The 23,181-nt window shown below is 37.5% G+C and overlaps 1 protein-coding gene across 1 annotated transcript in view; it reads right to left on the reverse strand.

Annotated features, from left to right (window-relative positions):
* MACROD2 (mono-ADP ribosylhydrolase 2) overlaps positions 1-23,181 on the reverse strand; it is a 1,602,185-nt gene that overhangs the window by 667,216 nt on the left and 911,788 nt on the right. The window contains exon 6 of the mRNA XM_040981268.1: positions 15,432-15,553. Within this exon, the coding sequence (XP_040837202.1) occupies positions 15,432-15,553 (122 nt within the window). The remainder of the gene's footprint in view (positions 1-15,431; positions 15,554-23,181) is intronic.

Below are 23,181 nucleotides of genomic sequence, written 5' to 3' on the forward strand. Positions count from 1 at the left end.
AAATGGTCTGATGGATTTCTCCATCACAAGTTAGTATCTTTTCCTTTGTAGTTAACGTACATCTTGAGGTATGTAGTGGTCATTTTTGTTGGTATCAGAATGAATACAGCTCAGCGTCTTTCATGAATCCTACACCTGATGGAGGGATCATTCTAAGTAGTAGAACACAGCACCTGCTTCTTAACTCATGTGGCTGACCGTATATTCATGTGAGACCTATCATTCTCATGGTAGGCAAACACTGTAAAACACAATCTAACCATTTATCACTGATTCCATTTTTTAAAGTTAGGGTAGCATCTGCAACATCTGATTTTTTTCACACAGAAAAGAAAAATACAAAACTCATGAGTAGTTGGTTCTGTTTTTATTTATCTTATAAGACATTCTAGTGGTTTGGTTCATTTGTTTCTCCAGACAGCCTTATGATAGATTCGTCAGACTGTCCAACGCAACCTGACCCCCGGAAATACTTGCTATACACTTTCTTTTCAGGATCTTTCATGTAAATAACCACCCTATTACACTACAAAAGTTTGTGGAAAATGAAATTAAAAGATAATGTACACATCCCATGAACTTCTTGAGGTTCCCTCATATGCTATTATCATTTCATGCAATTACCGTGTGCTTGACCTAAACTTAACTTGTTACATTCTTAGCATTTTTAATATTTAAGAATAACAGAAATAAGGTTAAAAATTCCCATATTTACATAGGGTCTCAAGAAGGTAATAATAAGGCATATTATCTAGAAATACCATGAAACAGTCTAACAAAATGGAAATTGCTTGGGGCAGACGTCTTGGTTCACCAGGCTAATCCTCTACCTTTATGTGCTGGCAACCCGCATGGGTGCCTGTTCATGTCCCAGCTGCTCCAGTTCCAATTCAGTTCCCTGCTTATTCCCAGGGAAAGCAGTGGAGCATGGCACAAGTCCTTGAGTCAATGCACACATGTGGAAGACCTGAAAGAAACTCCTGGCTTCAGAGCAGCTCAGCTCTGGCCTTTGCAGCCTTTGGGGAGTGAACCAATGGATGGAAGCACTCTTTCTCTTTCTCTCTCTCTCTGCAAATTTGCCTTTCAAATAAAAATAAATAAATACTCTTCTTAAAAATGGAAAATTCAGCCAGTACAATGTAAAATTTTCTTTTTTAAAAAAAGATTCATTTATTTATTTTTTTATTGGAATGGCAGATATACACAGAGGAGGATAGAGAGAAAGATCTTCCATCCGAAGATTCACTCCCCAAGTGACCACAACGGCTGGAGCTGTGCCAATCCGAAGCCAGAAGCCAGGAGTTCTTCCTGGTCTCCCACCTGGGTGCAGGGTCCCAAGGCTTTGGGCTATCCTCGACTGCTTTCCCAGGCCACAAACAGGGAGCTGGATGGGAAGCGGAGGTGCCGGGATTAGAACCAGAGCCCATATGGGATCCCGGGGCGTGTAAGGCGAGGACTTTAACCATTACACCATCACGCCGGGCCCGAATGTAAAATTTTGAAGGGAAGACACATCCCTTTGGTACATGATGTCCAGATAAGTTCCCTTTAATTAAAGTCATATGTAGTGTCCTAAGAAATAAATATGAAAATATAAAGGTAAATAAAATATAAAAATATATAAATATTATTTCATTCATCTCATGAAGACCCTAAGGATTACATACAGTTATCATTCATCATGCTCTTTTCTATTTTAAATATTTACTTTTATGAAAAAATTTTAAAATATATTTGCCTCTCATTGGGTATTAGGATGTCATCTTATGAGTTTGGGGGGAACACATGTTAATTCACTTAGTTCACAGAACCATCCATTGTCACCCAGTTGCAATATTCATTTACTGATGTGCCATTCCATTCCATACCAACAATTGGGATGTGTCTGCTGTGCTATTTTACAATATCCATTTATAAACTGAAAAGAGGATGGGTTATGTGAACAATGCATCAGGTACTCAAATATGCTAATACTAAAGTAATAGCATCCAAGAAATATTATGATAAATAGGATGGAACATATAAGAATTAGAACTCTAAATATAAAAGGATGGTACAGCCAATTCTCTAGCATGACTCGTGTTAGCTTTAGAACAATATCACCCCTTAATTTACCTTCCATTAGATATACTCATTAGAATCTCATTTTCTTTCATCTGTATTTCCCACCGCTATTTACCAGCTGCTAGCCATGTGCAGTCATCCTGTGTCTTTTTGATGGATCAACTATGCACTGTTGGTTCCTTGATGTCACTCTCTAACATGTTCCCTTGCTCAATCCTAAACTAGATCTTTATAATCTAATCACCATTAAGAAGGATGGGCTGATACAAAGAGAAAGGGCACATGAACACGGTGTTAGTTTGAATGAGATAGTCCTATTCATTTGTCACGGAGCTAAAAAGTGCTAACCTACTTCATTTTATTTCCTGGCTTCTTTCCCCATTATTCAGTAAAATATGTAAATAATGGGTCTTAATCTGGTCAGCAAGATTTCCTGGGACTGCTGTTGGGATGTTTTAGATTAAGCCACTGTCTACAAAACTGGCTCACTATATGACCACTTGCTGTATTGTTTGCAGCTCCACTTCCAATCTAGCTCCCTGCTAACATTCCTGGAAGAGCAGTGGAAAATAGTCCAAATGCTTGGGCCCCTGCACTCATGTTGGAAGCCTTTACGGAATTCCTGGTTCCTGACTTTAACCGCCTAGCCCCAGTCATGAGTGCCACTTGGAGTGTACACCAGCAGATGGAAAAACAACCATTTCTTTCTCCCTTTCCTTTTCCGTATAATCACCTCTCATGCAAATAAATAAATAAATCCTTAAAAGAAAATCATTTATATTAAAAAAAAGACCTCATGCATTATATGAACTAGTTCACCTGCTAGTATAGTTGCAGTGAGGAAATTTCTAGAGCACAAGCTTAGAAGAGAAGGAGAAACCACAGAAAAAGTGTTCATTTTGTATAGAAAAAAATCTTGGTGGTTATCTATGCAGAACATAATCCATAATTATAAATAAAACACTAGCCAATTTCCTTGAGAAAGCAAAACAAGTTAGTATTTCACCTTTTACATGTTTTAGAGGTCTATGTGCGTATATATATATAATAAACAAAGATAGCCAGAGTGCGGCTTAAAACAAATCTGTGATATATATTCATTTTGGAGCAACAAGGACCACCACAACACCAACAGCCTCTTTGCGGCTCTGTTGAAATGCACATAAATAAGTCCAAAGAGCCTTCTTGCCTTTGATATTTTTATTTTTATTTTTAAATTTTTATTGGCTTTATTTGCTTTTGCTCCTTCGGTCTAGCAGTTCAGCAGTTTACAAATGACTTAGATTCTATACATTGAAATTGCTTTCTGAAAAAGAAAATAGTAAATCTGAACATTTGCAAGAGAAAACATGTACAATTTAAAGCCATTGCTTTTGCTCTAGACTATTAACCCTCTAGATATATGTCAAAACTGCTCAGTTGCTCAAATCTAACAGCAGGCTCGAGATGTTTTGGTCCGTGTTTGGAATGGACTATTTCCTTACGATACAGTGATCCAATAACTGCTGCTCAGGTCAGGGAAAAATAAAGCACTCAAGATGAAGGCTTGCATTGCAAATCTGTTCATTGTTTCTATACAAATTTCACTGTAATATACTCTCTCTGACAGTTGCTAGCCTAGTATTTCTCCTCCTAGAAATCAGTAATAAGTTGCCTGGCAGTGTTCCCTAGCCTGATAAAAGGACTGAAAATAATTAAGTCGACAAATTCAGGCAAATTTAAGTTTGTCTTCATTTTAAATATGGTTTTTCTTATTCGTTGATAATAGATTTACAACTGAACAATATGAGCGTTAGCAAAAATAATTCTTTCAAATTGTAGACAAGGTGAAGCAAAATTTTCAGACACTCTTACAAAAAAAATGAAGAGTCATTGTAAAATTTTGTTGAAAATATATTTCCCAACACTTCAAAACAAAATGTAATTGAAAGAATTCTTATACTGTGATAAAATCAAAGACAATTTCCTAATCAAGTTGTTTATTTCTAAGATCTGTCTTCTGCTTGATCAGTGATTTTATATACAAGGGTTCTTCAGAAAATTCATGGAAAAATGAAAGTTAAATGTTTATTTTGGAGCAAAAAAATATTGAAATCCATGCACAGTTTTTCCATACTACATATGTTTCAAAGTGCTTTTGTATGAATTCTTTTTATTTAAAAAGGAAAATGAGACAGAGATGGAGAGAGAAAAAGAGTGAGGGTGTGCAATCTTGAATTCACTGGATCACAGCTCAAATGGCCACAAGACCCAGGTCTGGGCCAGGCCATAACCAGAAGCCTGGAACTATAGCTGCATGGTGGCCTACACCAACCAACCAACATCTTGGGCTGCTTCCCTAGGCTTACATGGGAGCTAGATGGGAAGTGATGCATCTGGGACTGAAACCAAGGCTCATATAGCATGCAGGCGATCGAGGCAGCAGCTTAACTTGCTGTTCCACAGTGCTGCCCCCATGAGCTCTCTAATGGCTTCACATCCATCATCCTACTCTCCTAACTGCAATTAGCATGGCGACGGAAAGTTTAACACGAAATCTTGGGGGAAAAAATCAACTGAGGTGACATAATATTGTGATGCTTTTTCTTCAGTAGCTCACCGTTACACTCATTTTGATAACTCCACACAGTCTACAGGTTAGAACACCTGTCACGTCCATCACCATCCCACTTGACATCTATATCACACTGCATCACACTATACTTAAAGCAGCAGCTAATTTGGGTGTCTGAGTTAAAGAACAAAAAGCTTTGAGCAACCTATGTTTGGCATATTGAATATAGCTTTGCTGTTAATAGAAACTCTGCTTAATTTAAATTAATGACTCTTGACTTATGCTGGAACCAGCTGGACATAGCCACCACTGTTCTCTAACCAGCACCACCACATGCCCGCAGAACTCCAGGTCAAGAAATAAGGTTTCTACACCACAGATACTCTTCACTACGCTCATATCAACTGGTAAAGCACACAGGAGGAAAAAAGAAGTCAATCGGCTTAGGGCAGGTAAGTGTTGTTCCCTGAAATCAGACTTTATCGCAAGTCCACTGAAATTCTGAAATGAAAGCTCTTCTTCCAGTCTGTGGTGTGAAAAACTATTCATGGCTTCAAAACACACCAGGAGTTCTGAAAACTAGGTGATTTTTCTCATGGACCACAAGGTACCTACTTACATGAGTGCAAGTAGAAAACTGGACAGATACCAGGCACTGTAGTTTTCCCATTTTACTTTGTGAGTTCTCATTAGGAGTGTGAGAATGTAAAATATTAATGCACATCAAGATAGTCTAGCAGTACAAATCTATAATAACTAAATCTGTTAAATTTTCTGGACAATGCTATTTTTTTTTAACAAAAGTCAAATTTGTAATGGCATGAATTAAATGATGTTTGTAGTATTTTTAATGATGCAGTATATTTCCTCCACTCACTATAATTTTTGAGTTGTCCTACATGCAAGTATGTGATTCTAATGCTATTTTTGTTATTTTGCTGTAATTTTGTTATTAAAGTGCATCATCAAATTATAGATTTTATTTGACTCTGTCAGACCAACACTTAACTTTTTTACAGCAAATAATTTATTAAGCCCAATGGCTATGCTAAGAATGACACCTATGAATAGCCAAATTCTCCCCCATACATGAAGCAGAAAGTATCAATCACTCACCCATCGCTACTGAGGATTGACCACTACAGGATGGAGCTACCTGCTGCATTAGTCAGCAAATGACCTTAACCTGCCTCTTCCTAGCAGTCTCTCTCTCAGCCCACACAGAGAGCAGAAAGGCTGGGGAGTTAAAGCCTTGGGTAACTGATGGAATAGAAAACTAAACAGTCCCATATCCTTCTGCTGCCGATGAGACCACTCCCAGAATGTTCTTCCTGGCACACTGAATTCCCAGCAGGATCTAGCCTCAGTTGTCATTAGGGATACCTTACTTGATAACGTGCCCTGACCTTCTAAGCTGTCTTTCCTCCTGATTTTCTCTCCTATTCTTCCTCTAGCGCTTCTAGCCATTGCTGTCTAAGTATTTTCACACAAAATCATACTTCTAGGTCAGCTTCAAAGGAGACATTACATTAAGACATCATAAGAAATTTCAATAATCAGTCAAGTGACATAAGAATGTAATTACAGTAAAATTCTGTTTTCAAAGACTTAAGCATGACTAACTGGAACATATAATGATGTTTATTTCCCTCCAATGCAGCCCTAAGGCAAGATCAGTCGGGAATGACATTGCTAGGCAGCTAGCAAAGCCACTGCCTGCAATGTTGGCAGCCCTGTTGAGTCCTGGCTGCTCCAGCTCCCTGCTAATGTCACTGGGAAAGAAGCAAACATAGCCCAAGGTTTGGGGACCCTGTCACCCATGTGGGAAATCCTACCCAGTTCCAGTCACTGTGGCCATTGGGGAATCACCTGATGAAAGACATCTCTTTCACTTTCATTTTCTGTTACTCTACCTTTCAAGTAAATAAAATAAATCCTAACAGAAAAAGAAACATACAACTACACATGCTAGCTGAAATAGGTGCAAATGAATTGGGACTCAAGTGCTGTTGATGGCTACCAGTGACTGCATTTCCTCAGGTACCCTTAGCAAAGATTTAAGAAAACTGAATATAAACTTTCCATATTTTTATGGTAGTTCCACATATGCTAAAGGTAAAGGGGAAGACTCTGTTTTGAAGTCTCCTGTCATTGGTGTGGATTTTCACTTACATGAGTGTTTAGCAAGAGATTAAAACCGTATCTGGGATGGAGTACTTAGTCCAGATGTTGCGACATCCCATTCCCTGCCAACAAAATGTGAGTGACATCCCACGACTGTGTTGGTGTCCAAAACTATCCTCACACCATTCACCAAAGGGTCATCCTGCAACTGAGATCTGCTGGCTAGCCTAAGTCACATAACAACAGAGGGAAGGTAAAAGGGATAGCACACTAAGACCAGTAGAATTCTACCTGTATTTTATACTGAGCTAAGACTTTGGGCAAATTCCTCAATTCCTGTGTCATTATCCCACCCATAAATGGAAACAACTGTACTTTAAAAAAAAAACCATATATATATATATATATATAGTTTATTTTTTTATTGGAAAGGCAAATCAGATTTACAGAGAGGAGAGACAGAGAGTAAGAACTTCCAGCTGCTAATTCACTCTTCAAATGTTCACAATGGCAGGAGCTGAATTGATCAAAGGCCAGGAACTAGGCACTTCTTCCAGCTGGTCTTCATGTGTGCAAGGGCCCAGGGCTTTGGATTATCATCTGTTTCTCACCCAGGCCATAAGCAGGGAGCTAAATGGGAAGCAAAACAGCTCAAACAAGAACCAGTGCCCACACCCCTCCTGAAACTGTTCTCAACCGTTGACATATGCCTTGTTAGAGTTATAAGCCAGTTTAAACTATCCTAAAATCTGCCAAGTTCAGTAAAAATTATGCTTCGACACTACAAACTGCTAAATACTAAAATGAAAATAGACACGAGACAGCTGAAGAGTACCCTATAGCCATTTTAAGGTATATAAAAGCTGGTTGTGTATAAACTAAAATTGAAATGTCAATGAAGTAGTCACAGGATGTGGTTAAGAACCTGCATTTTTTTTTTTTTTTACCATATTGGCTACTCAATGCCATGTCAATTAACTCCATAATGTTGTAAATTGTTATTGATGTTATGTTGGGGCTTTCAATTGGTCAGGATGATATTCTGCCAGCTCAACCTTCAGACCAGAGATGGTCTCCTCAAGAAACCGTTGAATGTATCTGGACAATAAGATGCTGGACTCTATGCATGGTACATGCTTGCAACGAAAGAATCTTGACTGGATTTGACCTGTAATACTGCAACAAGGTGGTTGAATCCACCATGGGGGGAGGGCACAGGGAGGGCTTGTGGGAATCCCAGAGCCTATGAAACTGTGTCATAAAAGGAAACTGTGTCATAAAATGAAATGTAATTAATTAAAAAAAAAAAAAGAACCAGTGCCAAAATGGGATCCTGGCACTAGCAAGGTAAGCATTTAGCCATTGAGCCATCACAATAGGACCACAACTATACTGTTTAGCTCTAGACTGTCTTAAGGATAAAATGAGTAATATATAGGGTAATATAGTGCCTGGTGTGGATTAAAGACTCAAAAATGTTAAGCTATTCTTATTATACACCAGAGCTAAATGACCAATCTCATCTCTGTAACTCAGGTTATCTTCGGTGTGACTATTCTGACACAATGTCTACAGTATATTGTGTGGGTGCGAACTGTTTCCACGCATAATTCATGAGTTTACTATCATTCGTTGTGTTTCTTGCTCCTCATCCCTGCTCTCCATCCTGCACCACTGGTCACTTCCAGTAATAATAACTCCCACCAAGTATTATTACAAACAGATTTCAGTCCTGAATAGTGGCTCTTACAAAAAGGCTGGGTGCAGAAAAAATAAATAAATAAAAATAGGAGGAAAAAATGTCCCGATTTGGCCTTTCTCATTGTTTCAATCAAACAAGGACAGGCAGTCAGCTGGAGAAAATTTTAATAACAAACGAGGTGAGGTATATACATGTCCTGCTGTAAACTGCAAAGTGAGACACACATGTAAAATGCTTGTGTTGTTGGGCGTGTTAATGTCATCAGTTGTCATCTGGCTGTTAAAATCTGAACTAGGAGAGCCCCAGATATGTGGCATCATCTTTTATAAATGAGACCATGTGAGAATCAGAACAAGAGGTTACCCAAAAAGAAAGTAGGAGAGAAGATCAAATAGAGGGCTATGCACAACAGGGCCCTTGAGAAGGGTTGGCTGGGCAACAGTGATGTCAGGGTAGGCGGAGGAGCAGACACCAAATTAAAGGGTCAGTTTTGTAAGCTGCAGAAGTCTCCTTGAATAAGCCACTACATTGATTGATATGGCCTGTAATGGAAACTCAGATAATGAAATAAAACCAACATTTAAGAACTTCAGGCTGAGGACTCATTGCCATGGCAACCCTCCTAGAAGGGAACTTGTATAAGAAAAGATTCACTTGACTATGTCTTAAAGTGAAAAACCTACCCTACAGTAAAATAATTAAACACAGAATTCCAAAATTGCTTATTGACACAGCGCCTAGAGGCAGCACTGAAGTTGCAAGCCCATCGTCTTTTCCACTAGAAGTTAAACTTCTCAAGAATATGACTCCTGCAGGCCACATCATCCATGTCTGTGGGGTCAGTGTTAGCACCAGGATCTGTATCGGCACGGTGCAGTTCTCCGTTTGTTTTACAGATCCATTTATTTATTTGAGGTAGGAAGAAAGAGACAGATCTTCCAACCAGGGGTTTACTCCTCATTTGACCACAAGAGCTAGATTTGGTCAGGTGGAAGCCAGGAGTTAATAACTCCATCTTGGTCTCCCATGTGCATAGCAGGGGCTGAAAAACTGGGGCCATTTCCCATTATTTCCCTAAGTACATTAGGAAAGAAGTGGATCAGAAGCCAGCACTGCAAGTGACAGCTTGACCCAATGCACTCCACATCATCCCCAGTATCACCACTGAAAACTTACAGTTGTGCTTTTTTTCCCCACTAAACCATTTTGCATGAAAATTGAGAAAATCCCAGGAGCACAGGAAATAGTGATTTTGGTTTGCCTAATCACATAAAACCAGCACATTGATGTATCAATTATGAAAAAAGTAATTTTAATTACTTTTACTTTAATTTTAGTTATGGAAAAAGAAATTTTAAATTATATATATGTGTATGTGTATACGATTTATATCCAGAATGTGATTTTTTAAAATAAAATATCTATTTCATACCATGAATTGTGATTCAAAGTATGTCAAACATGGTACAGTGCATTTCATCATTTTAAAATTTTTCCTTGGGGGACTGGTGCAGAGGCATAGGGGACTAATCCTCTAACCACAGTGCCGGCAACCCATGTGGCCAATGGTTCGTGTCCTGGATGCTCTCCTTTCAATCCAGTGTCCCGTTTGTGATGTGGGAAAGCAGTGTAAGATGGGCCAAAGCCTTGGGTCAATATATCCATATGAAAGACCCAGAAGTTCCCAGGTCCTAGCTTCAGATGGGCTGAGCTCTGGCTATGACAGCAGCTGTTCAGGGAGTGAATCAGAGGATATAAGATCTTTCTCTCTCTTTCTATCCTCTCTTTAAAGTCTGCCTTTTAAATAAAAATAAAAATAAATAAATCTTTAAAATAGATGACTTGCCTACATGACATAGTTGATAAATATGAATCTTTTCCTTTTAGGTGGTGTGGAGGGGAGAAATTCCTGTGGTTCTTCTCTTGGCATGTCACGGATTATGTCCCTACAAATGAATCTGATATCAGAAAATTCACCACAGAGGAATTTCAGATCATATTTCAAAAAAAGAGAAATAGAAGAGAAGATTAACTCTCAAAAAATGTTTATAAAGTATTTCCACACACACAAGCAAAAAGTGTAAAGACAGCATGATACAGTAAATGCTACTTGTTGACATTCTATCAGTGCTTAGAGATGATGAATACAAATCATGACTTTTCATTTACCAGTCCTGCTCCCTAGGGCTTTTCCCGCTCTTCGCTTCCATGCTCATCTCGGAGCTTCATTGAGATTCTCACTAATACACATGATTTCCATCGGTGTATCCCAGGTAGCATGGGATCAAAATTGGTGCAGGTGTTTGGCAATCAGATAAGATGCAGACTGCAACACTCCATCCCATTTTGGAGATGCTGGGTTTCAGTTCAGTCCCCATCACTGATTCCATTTCCCAGCTTGGAGATATGGATGGACTAGGGTCATTCACTTGGGCGACATAATTTGCCTCCATTGGAACCAACAATCTCAATTTGTTAAGCATGTATCCAAAAATCAATTTGCATGCATTTGAATTTTTCACCAACGAAACTCAGAGTTGTTGAAAGTGACTGAATTATACTTGAAGGAAGCTGGAATGACTAAGAAATTTGCACAAACTAAGTCTAGGTAGCACAAAATATTGGTCCGCTTTATTTTCTGCTGAAATTGTTTTTGGTGAAAGTGTTCTTAGGATTAACTTAAATCTCTCCTTCCAAGTCAGCTTCTTGCCAATGTGCATGGGAGATGACAAGTATTTGGGTTGCTACTACCCATGTGGAAAACCCAGATGAATTTCCTGGCTCCTGACTTTTGCCAGCATGGCCCCGGATGTTGAAGGATTTGCAAAGTCAAAGAGAAGATGGAAAATCAATTCTGACTTTTTCACTCTCCTTGCCACTCTACTTTCCAGAAGTAAATAAGTATTAAAAAATCCTGATAATGATATGACTGTGTCAAATAGTTATTCATAGAAGATATATGCCAGTGTAATAAGAAGCATTAGAATTACTAATTCATTTTTCTTTTCCTTATTACCTAAAGCAAATACGCAAGTAGATATTGACAAAAAGCCATCACAAAGAATGAATGAAGGACCTATATACGAGGCAAATTTTTTTCTAAAATGAATAAAAGAGTGATTTTCATTATGAAAACTTATACCCACAACATATCCAGCACTCAATCTCCACCCTCTTTCTAGATTTCAATGAGTGACCACCACACTTCTCTCCCATATGTTTGAAAATGATTTCCCTTTAACCAAACTGTTTGAAATTTAACTATAACCTACTCTGTTTGCTGGTTCTTTCCACTTCCCATCAAACCCTCATTGAATTCTCCTCCCCCAGGCTGAGAAGCTACATATTCTCATCGTCCTCTAAATTATCCTGCCCAAAAGTGAAAAATAATCTGATAAATTCCTTCATATCAGGCTATTATGAAATTAATTATCTACTGATCTCAGGAGTATTTGCATTTTAACAGAAAATCACAGGGAAAGAACAATGCTTGACCATCACAAATCACTAATAAATTACAGAATTTCAGGAAAATTAAAAGGAACTGAAGATGTTTAAAAGTAATAAAAAGTACAGAATATTCTCACATCATACAATGGGCATGATGATTTTGACGATTTGTCCATCTGGATGGTTAGGAGTTGCATATGTATTATATAATTGACAGCAATCACCATGCCCTCATGATAGCTAGCCACATCTTGGAAGATCTTACTAGTATTTATTTATTCATTTATTTATTTTTAGAGATTCATTAACTTTTTATTGGAGAGACAGATTTACAGAGAGAAGCAGCTGATCCTATGCCAGGAGCCAGGAGCTTCTTCTGATTCTCCCGTGGGGGTACTAAGTCCAAAGACTTTGGATCATCTTCTGCTGCTTCTCTAGGCTACAAGCAGGGAGCTGGATGGTAAGTGGGGCAACTAGGACTCGAACTGGTGCCCAGATTGTATGTTGGTGCTTATAGGCGAAGACTCAGTCAACTGAACAGTTGTGCCAACCCCGCTAATATTCATTAAATAATTAAATAGCCATTTCATTTGTTTCTTTTACAGTAAAAATATGAATTCCTTTGGTAGAATTAGACTAAATACAGATATTTTGTACCTTTCCTCTGTGGTCCCAAAGAACCTTCATGAAGGCTACATGGATGGTTTTGGCCAATGAAACAGAGACAAACATGATATGTCCCTACAACTCTGAGTCAACTACAGTGTTTATGCATGATTTTGCATATTATGTGTCCTACACTGAGGAAGTTGTGAGGACCAAGTTCTGCAGGTGCCAGGTGAAAGAATGACTGTAACCTTTCAAACTGGATCAGTGAAAATACAAGCTACAACAGAGTGTAGTTGACCCAGAACAATAAACAAATGCATCCACATTATGGTATTTGATATATTTCCATATGGTTATTTTCTCACATATCTGTTATTCCAATTTAATAATTACCATTTTTCTAATTTTTATGTTGATGTTAAATAGCACAGAGGGAAAAGGCATAACAATAAGAAATGTTTTAGGTTTCAATTTAGACAACATTTCTAAAACAGATTGTGACTGAATTAATTTAACATATCTACTGGACAATAAAACACTATGTAGTTCACTGTCGTATGGTCCACATAGAAATAACTTGGTAATATCAAGAGTTACATTATTAATGATTACAAATAAGATAGTATTACGAACTGAAAAAAAATCAGCAGTTTTAATTGGTTAAGCAAATGGAATATACTAACTGAATATAACAATTTATTGTAGTTTAAAAACATCAATAAATAATGCAGTAGATGTTCTAAAGGTCTGTGTTAAGAATATATGACACAGTAAGAGCTACACCACTCTCCGTGATTGCAAATCATAATGCATGATGGCAAATGCTAAGGCATTATGTTAACAACTTTATGAAAAGTTTCTTGATCATGCATACAAATTATGCTAAAATAAGTTTATTCTTCATAAACAGCCTTTATACATTTGTCATCCCTATCCACATATCATGATGTTATGATAAATTAAAAGTTCCAAAAAAATTAAAATATGCCTTAGAAAATGTGTACTTGGTCATACTCATGTTTCTAGGAATCGTTCACCTCCTCTCCCAGAATCAATATTTTATGCCATTATCCTTATTTAGTTGGTCAAGAGCATGACACCTGATTTAAAATAGATGTTCTCCACTCCTTCTTCAAAGAAAGGAATGGAGGGAGACAAGGAGGTGTAGAAGGAAGATAATGAAAAAAATAAAAATAAAGGCAAAATATTATTTTTTCCTCACTAATAAGAAATCAGACATTTTATGACCACTCCAGTGAATCATGCAATAGCATGGTGATTATTTTATCTGGCCATTTCTTTGTCTCATCCTTACACGTATTCCACCTATTCTTTATTCATTAGCATAGGGAAGTAGGGATGGGCTCCATTTGGCACAGCCTGCCGATTTTATTCAAATAGCATAAGAATAACCCTTTGGCATTGTCATCAGAGATGTTAAGGTACACCTAACCAGGATGAAAATAGTATTTGATAAAAGTTTCTTTAGTCCACAATTCTTCCACTTCTTATCTTATGGAAGAAAAGAGCACAACAGATTAGATTGTTCACAAAGCATGTAACCAGGGTCCTTAGTATTTCCTGGTAGAAAGGGAAAAAGTGTTGTTGGCACACATTTTGTACCAGGCATGTTCTTATATTATCTGTTTCTTTTAAAATAAATCTTTGGAGATTTCCATGAGTTCATTGGCAAGTTCTCTTCAGGTATCCAGATCTACATTGTTCCAAGTTGGAAACTTCTATACACATCCATTTTTCAAGCATTTTCGACCATTGCTTTTTCAAATCAATAGTTCGTAGTGACAACATTTTAATTATTCCCCAAATGTGCACACCTATCTTGATTTTCTTAGCTTTCCTTTGGAGGACAAAATTAACCAACTGGTTTCACAGTTTAGTTTGCTCCACTCACTTTGAATTTCAGCTTTCTCCTCTAAGAGTAGGATCTTACACATTGACTGCAAACAGAAACTTTAAAATACCCAGCTGTGTTAATTATGCAGATATTAAAATAGCTGTAGAAATGGTTTGCATAAGATTTTTTCTTAGTTTAGGCAGGCCCACCATGTTGCAGTGAAAACAACACTTTATGATTATAATGACCCAGGACCAATACAGCCACCATCCAGTACTACCTAACTCAATGTTTCTTCATGCAAATTATAAACCTAGCCTCTTTGTGAACTCCCAAGGAATTCTCGTCTATTCATCATACTAAGAAGAGAAGTATTAATTATCTCCCTGCCCTACAATTTCAACAAGGCTATAATCGATGTGGTGAAAATTAAAAATGAGATTCCAGTCACATTAAATTGTTATTTGATATTTACAATCTATCATTTTCAATTTTTTAGATTTCCTAGAGTAATTAAAATGTAATAGGGGTAGAACATACTGCCAAAGAAAAACAGGTGAGTAAATACCCCCAAACCGTGAAAAGAAAATTCCTTTCATTTTACCATCCTGGTGAGAATTGGATTCACATTCTCTGAACTCCATCTAAGCTGGAAAAAACTTAAAAAGGCATGTAGCATATGCAGCTATAGTACATAACTTTAAGAAGAATAGTGTAAATCTACAAGTAGCAACTTTCAGGCTAATGCATTACCTTTGGAGTAAATTTCTGCAAAATAAGCCATCGCCAAAGTTATATACATACATATATAGACATACACACACATTCATAAGACACCTAAAGGTTAAATTGAACTCTAAAATGCATACACAGACTACCTGGTTTTAGCTCCTGGAAATCACCAACAATTTAGAAAATATTTGATGCACACCATCGAATAGGCCACATAATTTACTAGGATCCTTAATTTTCGTATTTTGGAAATGGTTTTTCTTACCTCTCTTCGGCAAGGCTGCTTTCCAAAGTATAAAGGCTGAGGAAGGATAAGTAATAATGAGCATGAAAGCACTTACAACTGATCGGATGTTGTTTTCTTTCACCAGTTTCAGCGACGATTTATAGCAATTTGCAAGGTCTTCCTTGTGGGAACCGTTAATATGCCCTCTGGCGATCGGTCCTACAGTATGGATGACATCTGTAAGCACAAAGGGGAGAAGAAGTGGAATAAACAAGGCATTTCTCACTTTTCCCGTCCTACTTGGTGCTTTATTTACGTTAGGTATTTACGCTGGAGTCAGGAGACAGGCAACTTAAGAATTATTAAATGCTTCCCTGGTAAAAGATTTCATAAAACACATCCTCCTAATGCAGGCAATTTTCCAGAAAAGTGATAATTGTGAAAAGAAATTCCCTGCCGATGAATTGCTCTATCATTTGGTCAGACCCGAATGAGACAGATGATAGTGCAAGTTGTGCATAATTGGCACCCTGGAAAAAGACAAATCCTTGGTGGGAAATAAATCTAGAAATAATTGCCTGCAAAATGAGCATCAGGATTGACATGGGAAGGAAGACTCGATGCTAGACATAACTTCACCTGTAAATAAGGCACGATTGAGGCATTGTGTACTATGAAGAACAAATTTCTGAAAACAAAATGCCAAGACAATTTATAGCAATCAGTTATAGCTCTAAGAGAAATGATTTCAAACTATTTCTGCCCATTTTTATGTACCTCCCATCACTCCTCTAACATGAGTGCTAGAGAAAATTGTTCATCACTATGTTAAGTTACAAGTTAATAAGCTACTTTTTACTCTATTTGAACATCTCAGAGCAGTTCATAATGTTTCCACGTAAAATTTATTTTTTTCACATAAAGCCAGGCATTGTATGTTCTTTTATTCTGTACACATATATGAAACCTTTGACTTTAGAGATGTTAACAGGACTGTCCCCACTTCCAAGTCAACCAAGATTAGGAGAAACAACTCAAATTTCAGTCTCAGTAACATAAAAGTGTCTTAGAAATTTCCTTTCTCAGTCTTATTGCCGAATTCAACTATGAACGCCTCTCACTCATGTAAGTTACAGTAACTAATGAACATTGATCAAGCAAACAAATCAAGTCAATATTATTGCAATATAACAAAATGAACAAAAAGGATTTGGCTAAGCAGTACTATTTGATTTCTTTAAAAAAAAACTTTTTCAAAGATTTATTCGTTTGTTTATTTTTATTATTTTCCGTAATACATTTTTGTAAGCATAAGGATTTCCCTTTTTCCTCTCTCCTTTTTCTGCCCCCATTTTCCTTTCCCACCACTTTTCTCCATATTAATATAGTAGTATAGTCCTTGAGTAAGATACAAGATTAATATTCCTCTATTTAAGTGCATCATGGCATTGAGTACTACTTAATTTCAACAATAATAGCAAAGCTATAAAAGTGCTTTGTAAAACAAATATATATAGCACATTTTAAAATTGTGCATGAACTTGAATAATAACAAATAAGTCACTGAGAGAAATGTCTGATGATTGACTACTAAATGTTGAAGCTACTGTTTGAAGTTGGAGAAAAAAAAAACCCCAATGCATTGGTTTCAATAATTAATACAGATACGGCATTTAAATCCTTGTCAGACAATATTTGAGCCAATACTGTATGATGAAAACAGTCATAAAACCATTTCTAATGAGTTCATGAATATTTAACTTCACAATTAATCTAGCCTTAAAGTAAGAAATGATGCAATATATAAGTATACAATACAGGAGAGTATGCAATCCTATTAAATCACACAAGTTACCTTAGGGTAGGGCTTCTCTGAGCATTTAGTGTACCCTAACCAGTGATGAGTGCAGGAGGACACGAATGCTTCTGGTAGAAGCCTGTTCTTGTCAAAAGAAATCGGGATTTTTGTCAATTTGGGACAATTTGTACTTCTGTTGTGGCATGAGAAGTCTGTGTTTTTTTCTCCTTCTCTGATTCCTACTGTATAGAAGAGCCACAGGGTATGGTCCTGGTCCTCTATTCTGGAGTTGGAGAAAATCAAGGAAAAGTGTCTTTACCTGGGATCACAAAGGATGCTCCTGCTTGAGTCAGCAGAGAGAAAGCACAAAGGCATCGATGGAAAGGAAGGATGGGACCAAGTAAGACAATATAATTTTTTCGAAGGCATAATTTTTAATGATATAATTAATTTCATTTTCTTTTGTTGGAAAAGCAGATCTACACAGAGGAGGAGAGACCGAGAGGAAGATCTTCCATCCGCTGATTCACTCTCCAAGTGGTCACAGTGACCAGAGCTGAGCCGATCCAAAGCCAGGAGCCTGGAGCTTCTCCTGGGTCTCCCGTGTGTGTGCAGGGTTCCATAGTTTTGGGCTATCCTCCACTGCCTTCCCAGGTCACAATCAGGGAGCTGGATGGGAAGTGGAGCAGCCAGGACACAAACTGGCTCCCACATGGGATCCAGGCACATGCAAGATGAGGATATATGAAAATTTACTCCTTGCCTGTCTTCGTTTCTGTATTTCATTTTGATGTCTGGGAATAAACAGATAATAACCGAACTCTTCCAGATTAAATATCAGCCTCCACAGTTTGTGCTCTCTATCAAATTTACAGCCTCTGAGATCAAGTATTACCACTGAGCAATGTCATGACCTCTTAGATCCTCAAAGCAGAAGCTGAATCAATATGAGGCTTGAAAGGAAATTGCCTTCATTATTTTAATTGCTCATAGTACTTACAAATACCTGCCCTACACTGCGTTAGTTCTTTTTGATAAAATTCAGACAGGAGACCTGCTTTCTGATACCTGTTTCATCCCTGAGTCATCGATGGCTCCAGATAAAGCCTGGTCACCTTGTCGACTTCTTTACCTGGAATTCAAACCAGCTGCTGGCTGATCCTGCGATCTCTTCCGTATTGTGCGGTATCATTTATCTTTAACTTTAACACGGGGATGGCTTCTTCATAGTAGACATTGGAATCTATGTGTGAGGTGATATATAAACATGAGATGGATGGTTGCAAACTCCATTGAAAATGCTAAAAGTATCTCTAAATGGGTGTTTTCAAGAAGCATACAAAAAACCAGGGCAGCTGATGTCAATAGGGGTATTCAATGCAATGCATGGTAAGTGGAGAGGCCCAAGAAATAGCAGATATTATTATGAGCAACAACACTAGAAGCAGTCTCTGCTGCAGCCAAGGGTTCCATGGCACACAGGAGTTAATGATAATTAATGATAATCAGTTATTGCCTCTGTGGTGTGGGAAGAACACTGTGCGTCCTTGAGCAAGTCGTTCTCTTTCCTCAAAGCTAAAAGAAGGAGTTGATTAATGGTAACATCCTTTGCAGCTCTAAAGCACATTTCTTTATCTACAGGACTACTGAGCTACAAATTTTAAGTTATCTAATTCAGTCATGTCAAGATAAATGAACACTGGTCACAGCTCAACTTTTTCCAACCTGTGTTTACAATGAAATGCAATCAGGCACTAGCCCCAAAGATACCGAATGAACTGTATCTATCAAAATTACAAATGCTGGTTTCTTTTGCTCCAATAGTCCTATCTCTAGGAATGCACCCTATAGAAGATGCGCTTTCTTACATACAAAATGGTATTTACAAGGGCCATTCACTACAACATTGCACTTAGCAGGAGATGAGTTAAAGATTGTTCACTTAGGCAATGAAATGTATATTTGTAAAACAGATGAAAAAGATATTCATGTATACATGTGATCTCCAAGACATATTACAAAATTAAAAATGCCAAGGAGTATGTACAACATGTTATTAGTATAAAATATTTTTTTAAAAAAAAGCACCTTCCACTTATATAGGAAAATTATATTTCATTTTATTTTATTTGTGAGTAAACCATCTCTAGAAAATTAAACAAGCAAATAATAACAGTGGGTACCCACCAGGGACTGAGGGAAACTGCAAAGATGGGGCAAGTTTGGGAAGGAAACTTCACAGCTCCCTGTTTTATTTTGTAATTTATTTACTTGCTTGTTTTATTTTTATTTTTGACATTAAAATTATATAGTGGGATTAGTTACTCAAAAAGGGTTTAAACAGCATTTAAACACCAAATATATGACTTTAAAAACTGTATTCCTGTATTCATTTCTCAGATTTCCAAATGAATATATGTTTCAGAAACAAACTTACATTATTTCATATATAAGAACACTCCAGTTCAAAACTAGATAAATTTTCACCAAATTTAACAGAATGGCCACAAGGGTCTTTCTTTTATTGCTCTCAATAATTTGTATTTAAAAAAACAGACAGGTCCCTGCCAGGTGGCATAGAAGCTAAAGTCCTCGCCTTCAACGCGCCAGGATCCCATATGGATGCCAGTTCTAATCCTGGCAGCTCCATTTCCCATCCAGCTTCCTGCTTGTGGCCCGGGAAAGCAACCGAGGACGGCTCAAAGCCTTGAAATCCTGCAACCGTACAGGACAGGAGACCCACAGAAAGCTCATGGTTCCTGGCTTTGTATCAGCACAGCAACTGCTGTTGTGGTCACTTGGGGAGTGAATCATCGGACGGAAGATCTTCCTCTCAGTCTCTCCTTTTCTCTGTATGTCTGACTTTGCAATAAAAAGAAATACATCTTTAAAAATATAAGTAAATCTTTAAAAAATAAAAACAGATAAAGATATGGTTTAAATGATGGATTAGAGGGCATTGCTTTCCTATATGGCTAGTATTTGTCTTTAAGATTTACTGAAAGGGAACCCACACCGTGGTATAGCAGGTATCCCATATGGATCTGTAACACTGGCATTCCACATGGGCTCTGATTTGAGTCTTGGCTGCTCAACTGGTCTGGTCCAGCTCCCTGCTAATGCACCTGGGAAAGCAGCAGAAGATGGCCAAATGTTTAGGCCCCTGACAATCATGTGGGAGACCTAGAGGCAGTTTTAGTCTTCTGACTTCAGCTGTTGTACCCATTTGGAGGACACAAAGCAGATGGAAGGATAGAATCTCTCTCTGGCTCTCTGTAACTGTGTCTTTCAAGTAAGTATATTAATATACAGAAAAAAAAAGGCACAAACTTAAGTATTAAAGTTGAGTCTTCTATACCTTAAAGTAGCAATGTAATACAGGGGTAAACATTTTGGGTATCTCAAGAAAACGTTTGAGTAATTGTCCACAACTTTTAGGATGAATGAAACAATATTGAAAATTCAGTCAACTGTTCTCTGTTCAATGAACCCGGGAGGAAAAATTATGTGCCCCAAATGGTAAAACAATGGGGAGAAAAAGGATCACAATGCTGATATGTTTACAATAAACATCTAGGCAGACATTGATGGAAGAAATGGCATATAGTTGCATACACAAAGTAGAGCTTGTTTATAATAAAGCCCATTATTTTAGCTACCTATTTGTGTACGCAGAATTTATGGTTAGCTATTCGCATAACATCCAGCATTTTTGCTACTTCTTTTGCTTTTTATGGGTCAGAAATGAATAAAAGGCTGGTTTTGCTTGTTTTGTCTTTAATTGCCAAGAACTTGTGAATGAAGGAAACGGAAATCATGACTGTTACAGAATGAGCATCATAATTTTCTGAAACTAGTAATGGTAACGTTTTTTCCAGTGTCCATTTCCACATTCAAGAAAGGGAAAGTGTCTTTATAGCTTGAAATCCTTTCTTCTACCAGCCAGGAGAGCCAAGAAAATGGGAATTTAATTTGTACATGAAATCAAAATTTCAGATGCAACGCTTGAAGAAATACAGACAAACAAGATGGCACTGCCTTTTGTGCTTCATCAGTCTAATGTGGCAAGACGAATGGCAGCTGTTTTGCTCATCAGTTTATGAAACCAATCAGTTGATAAATCAGCTCTTTTGTTTTGGGGTTGAAACAACCCCCTTGCATTCCTGTATACCTGTTTACTCTGGGAAATTAGTCTGAACTCTGAGAAAGGGAGGAGAGCATAGAGGCTTTCCTTGAAGGAATACAGAGAAGAGTCCCCATTCATTTCCCAAAATGTAAGTTGAAAAATGTGTGATTGGAATGCCAAATAAATATTGAAAACTGCAGGATTACTTAACAAAGATTCAATCAGACTTATCGCTGGCAAAACAAATACAGCAAAGCCATTCTGATAAAACATTAGCATAATGAATTTTAAAACAAACAAGAGGGCACATACAGGTTCCTCTCATCTTTTTTTCCATTTGTGAAGTGACTGGGCTACATTCAAACCGTTAATGAACAGTCAGACCAAGTGTAGAATCAATTACATGTTGCTTTCATTCACTCCACTCTTGTATTCATAAGCATAATCAGTCCATCTAACTGACTGCATAATGATGCCAGGTCCTGTCAATCATATTCAAATTGCATGAGTTTTAAGGAGAAAACCAATGCGTGGAATTAAATTTTCTTTTCCAGAGATAGGACAGCAAAACCAAGCACTAAAGTTACCATTTGCAAATCTTATTGGCCAATTTCTTTGATAAGCACCAACAATCTGTGACCTGAAACAGAATACTTGAAGTTCAGTTAACAGGAAATTGAATTACCACCTGATAACCTTACAAAGTAAATGCTGCCTTTTCTTTCCTTATAGGTTGATGTTTCATATACACATTTCCAAAGCTTATTTTCTAACTTACATTTTAAGGTGTTCCTTTTTCAATCTGCAACAGACATCTGTTGGAATGCACTGCCCATACTACCCCGCAGCACGTTTCCAGGTTTGCTTTTTCTCATACACTTTTTCAGTGGCATGATAGATTTGTCTCCATGCCCAAATAGACTGTAGCCATCCGGTTACTTGAATACATTTGGGATAAATGAGCACTTACAATCTTAGCTTCGAACCCAGTGTCCTTGGAGTCTACGAGTTGACCCTTATTTCTTTTATTCCTTCCAGAAAGGACTTTTTGGTTTACTTCCTTTTACCTCTTTGGTGCTAAGGTTTCTATAAATAAGATGTCTGCAGTTAAGTCTAACTACACAACAGCTAAACAACATTGAGCATTTTGAAACCGAAAAGGCACAAGAGCGTACTGTTAGTGTTGGAATGCAGAGACGTGTTTCAGTTGGAGGGCAGACCCTATTTTTAGATGTGGATATGTTGTAATATTTTAGACACCATGTGCTGATGATATGTATTGCTTTATTGACATCGGAATTGGGAGGTTTTAAACACAATTTATAAAATGTTACACTCTTCTCTATCTTGAAAAAATGGGCAAAGTTTACCTTGAACATTTCTTAATCCGCTCACTCTTTCACATAATTGTTTAAAGATTGAGTTTATGCATGTGACTCTGTCCTGCTTCAGACTGGATCCTTACCCTTATTTGTTTTTAATAACACAGATTGAAATTCATGTCAAAAGGATATCCTGTGGTCAGCCATTTATAGTTTCTGAAATTCCACAGGGTATTGGGGTATCTGCATTACAATAGTGTTATTTCCAACAGAGAGGGGTCCCAGAAAGCCTGTGGGAAGCTGAATTATCTGTAAAATTCCATCATTTTAAAATGAACTCTGAGAGAACACATCCTAAAAGGAAGTGAGTCAAATGCATGGTATTTCTACCCCTTCAATAGCAGGGGTGAGAGGAGGTGGTGGTCCAAATACACAATATGACTTTTTCAAGGAAGATGACAATGAGTTCTTTGTTCTGGTTGAAGAGACAGCGGCCACTTGCAGCCTTTTCACAGAGATGCAAAACCAGTACTTTATTAAGATGTGAAGGGGGAAAATAGGCTTAAAAATTCTATGCAGCCAGGGAAAATAAATGACTTGTTAGTCCTTCCTGCAAGGA

The sequence above is a fragment of the Ochotona curzoniae genome, unplaced genomic scaffold, assembly GCF_017591425.1.
Source record: "Ochotona curzoniae isolate NIBS_2020 unplaced genomic scaffold, NIBS_Ocur_1.0 contig_3520, whole genome shotgun sequence".
NCBI lineage: Eukaryota > Metazoa > Chordata > Mammalia > Lagomorpha > Ochotonidae > Ochotona > Ochotona curzoniae.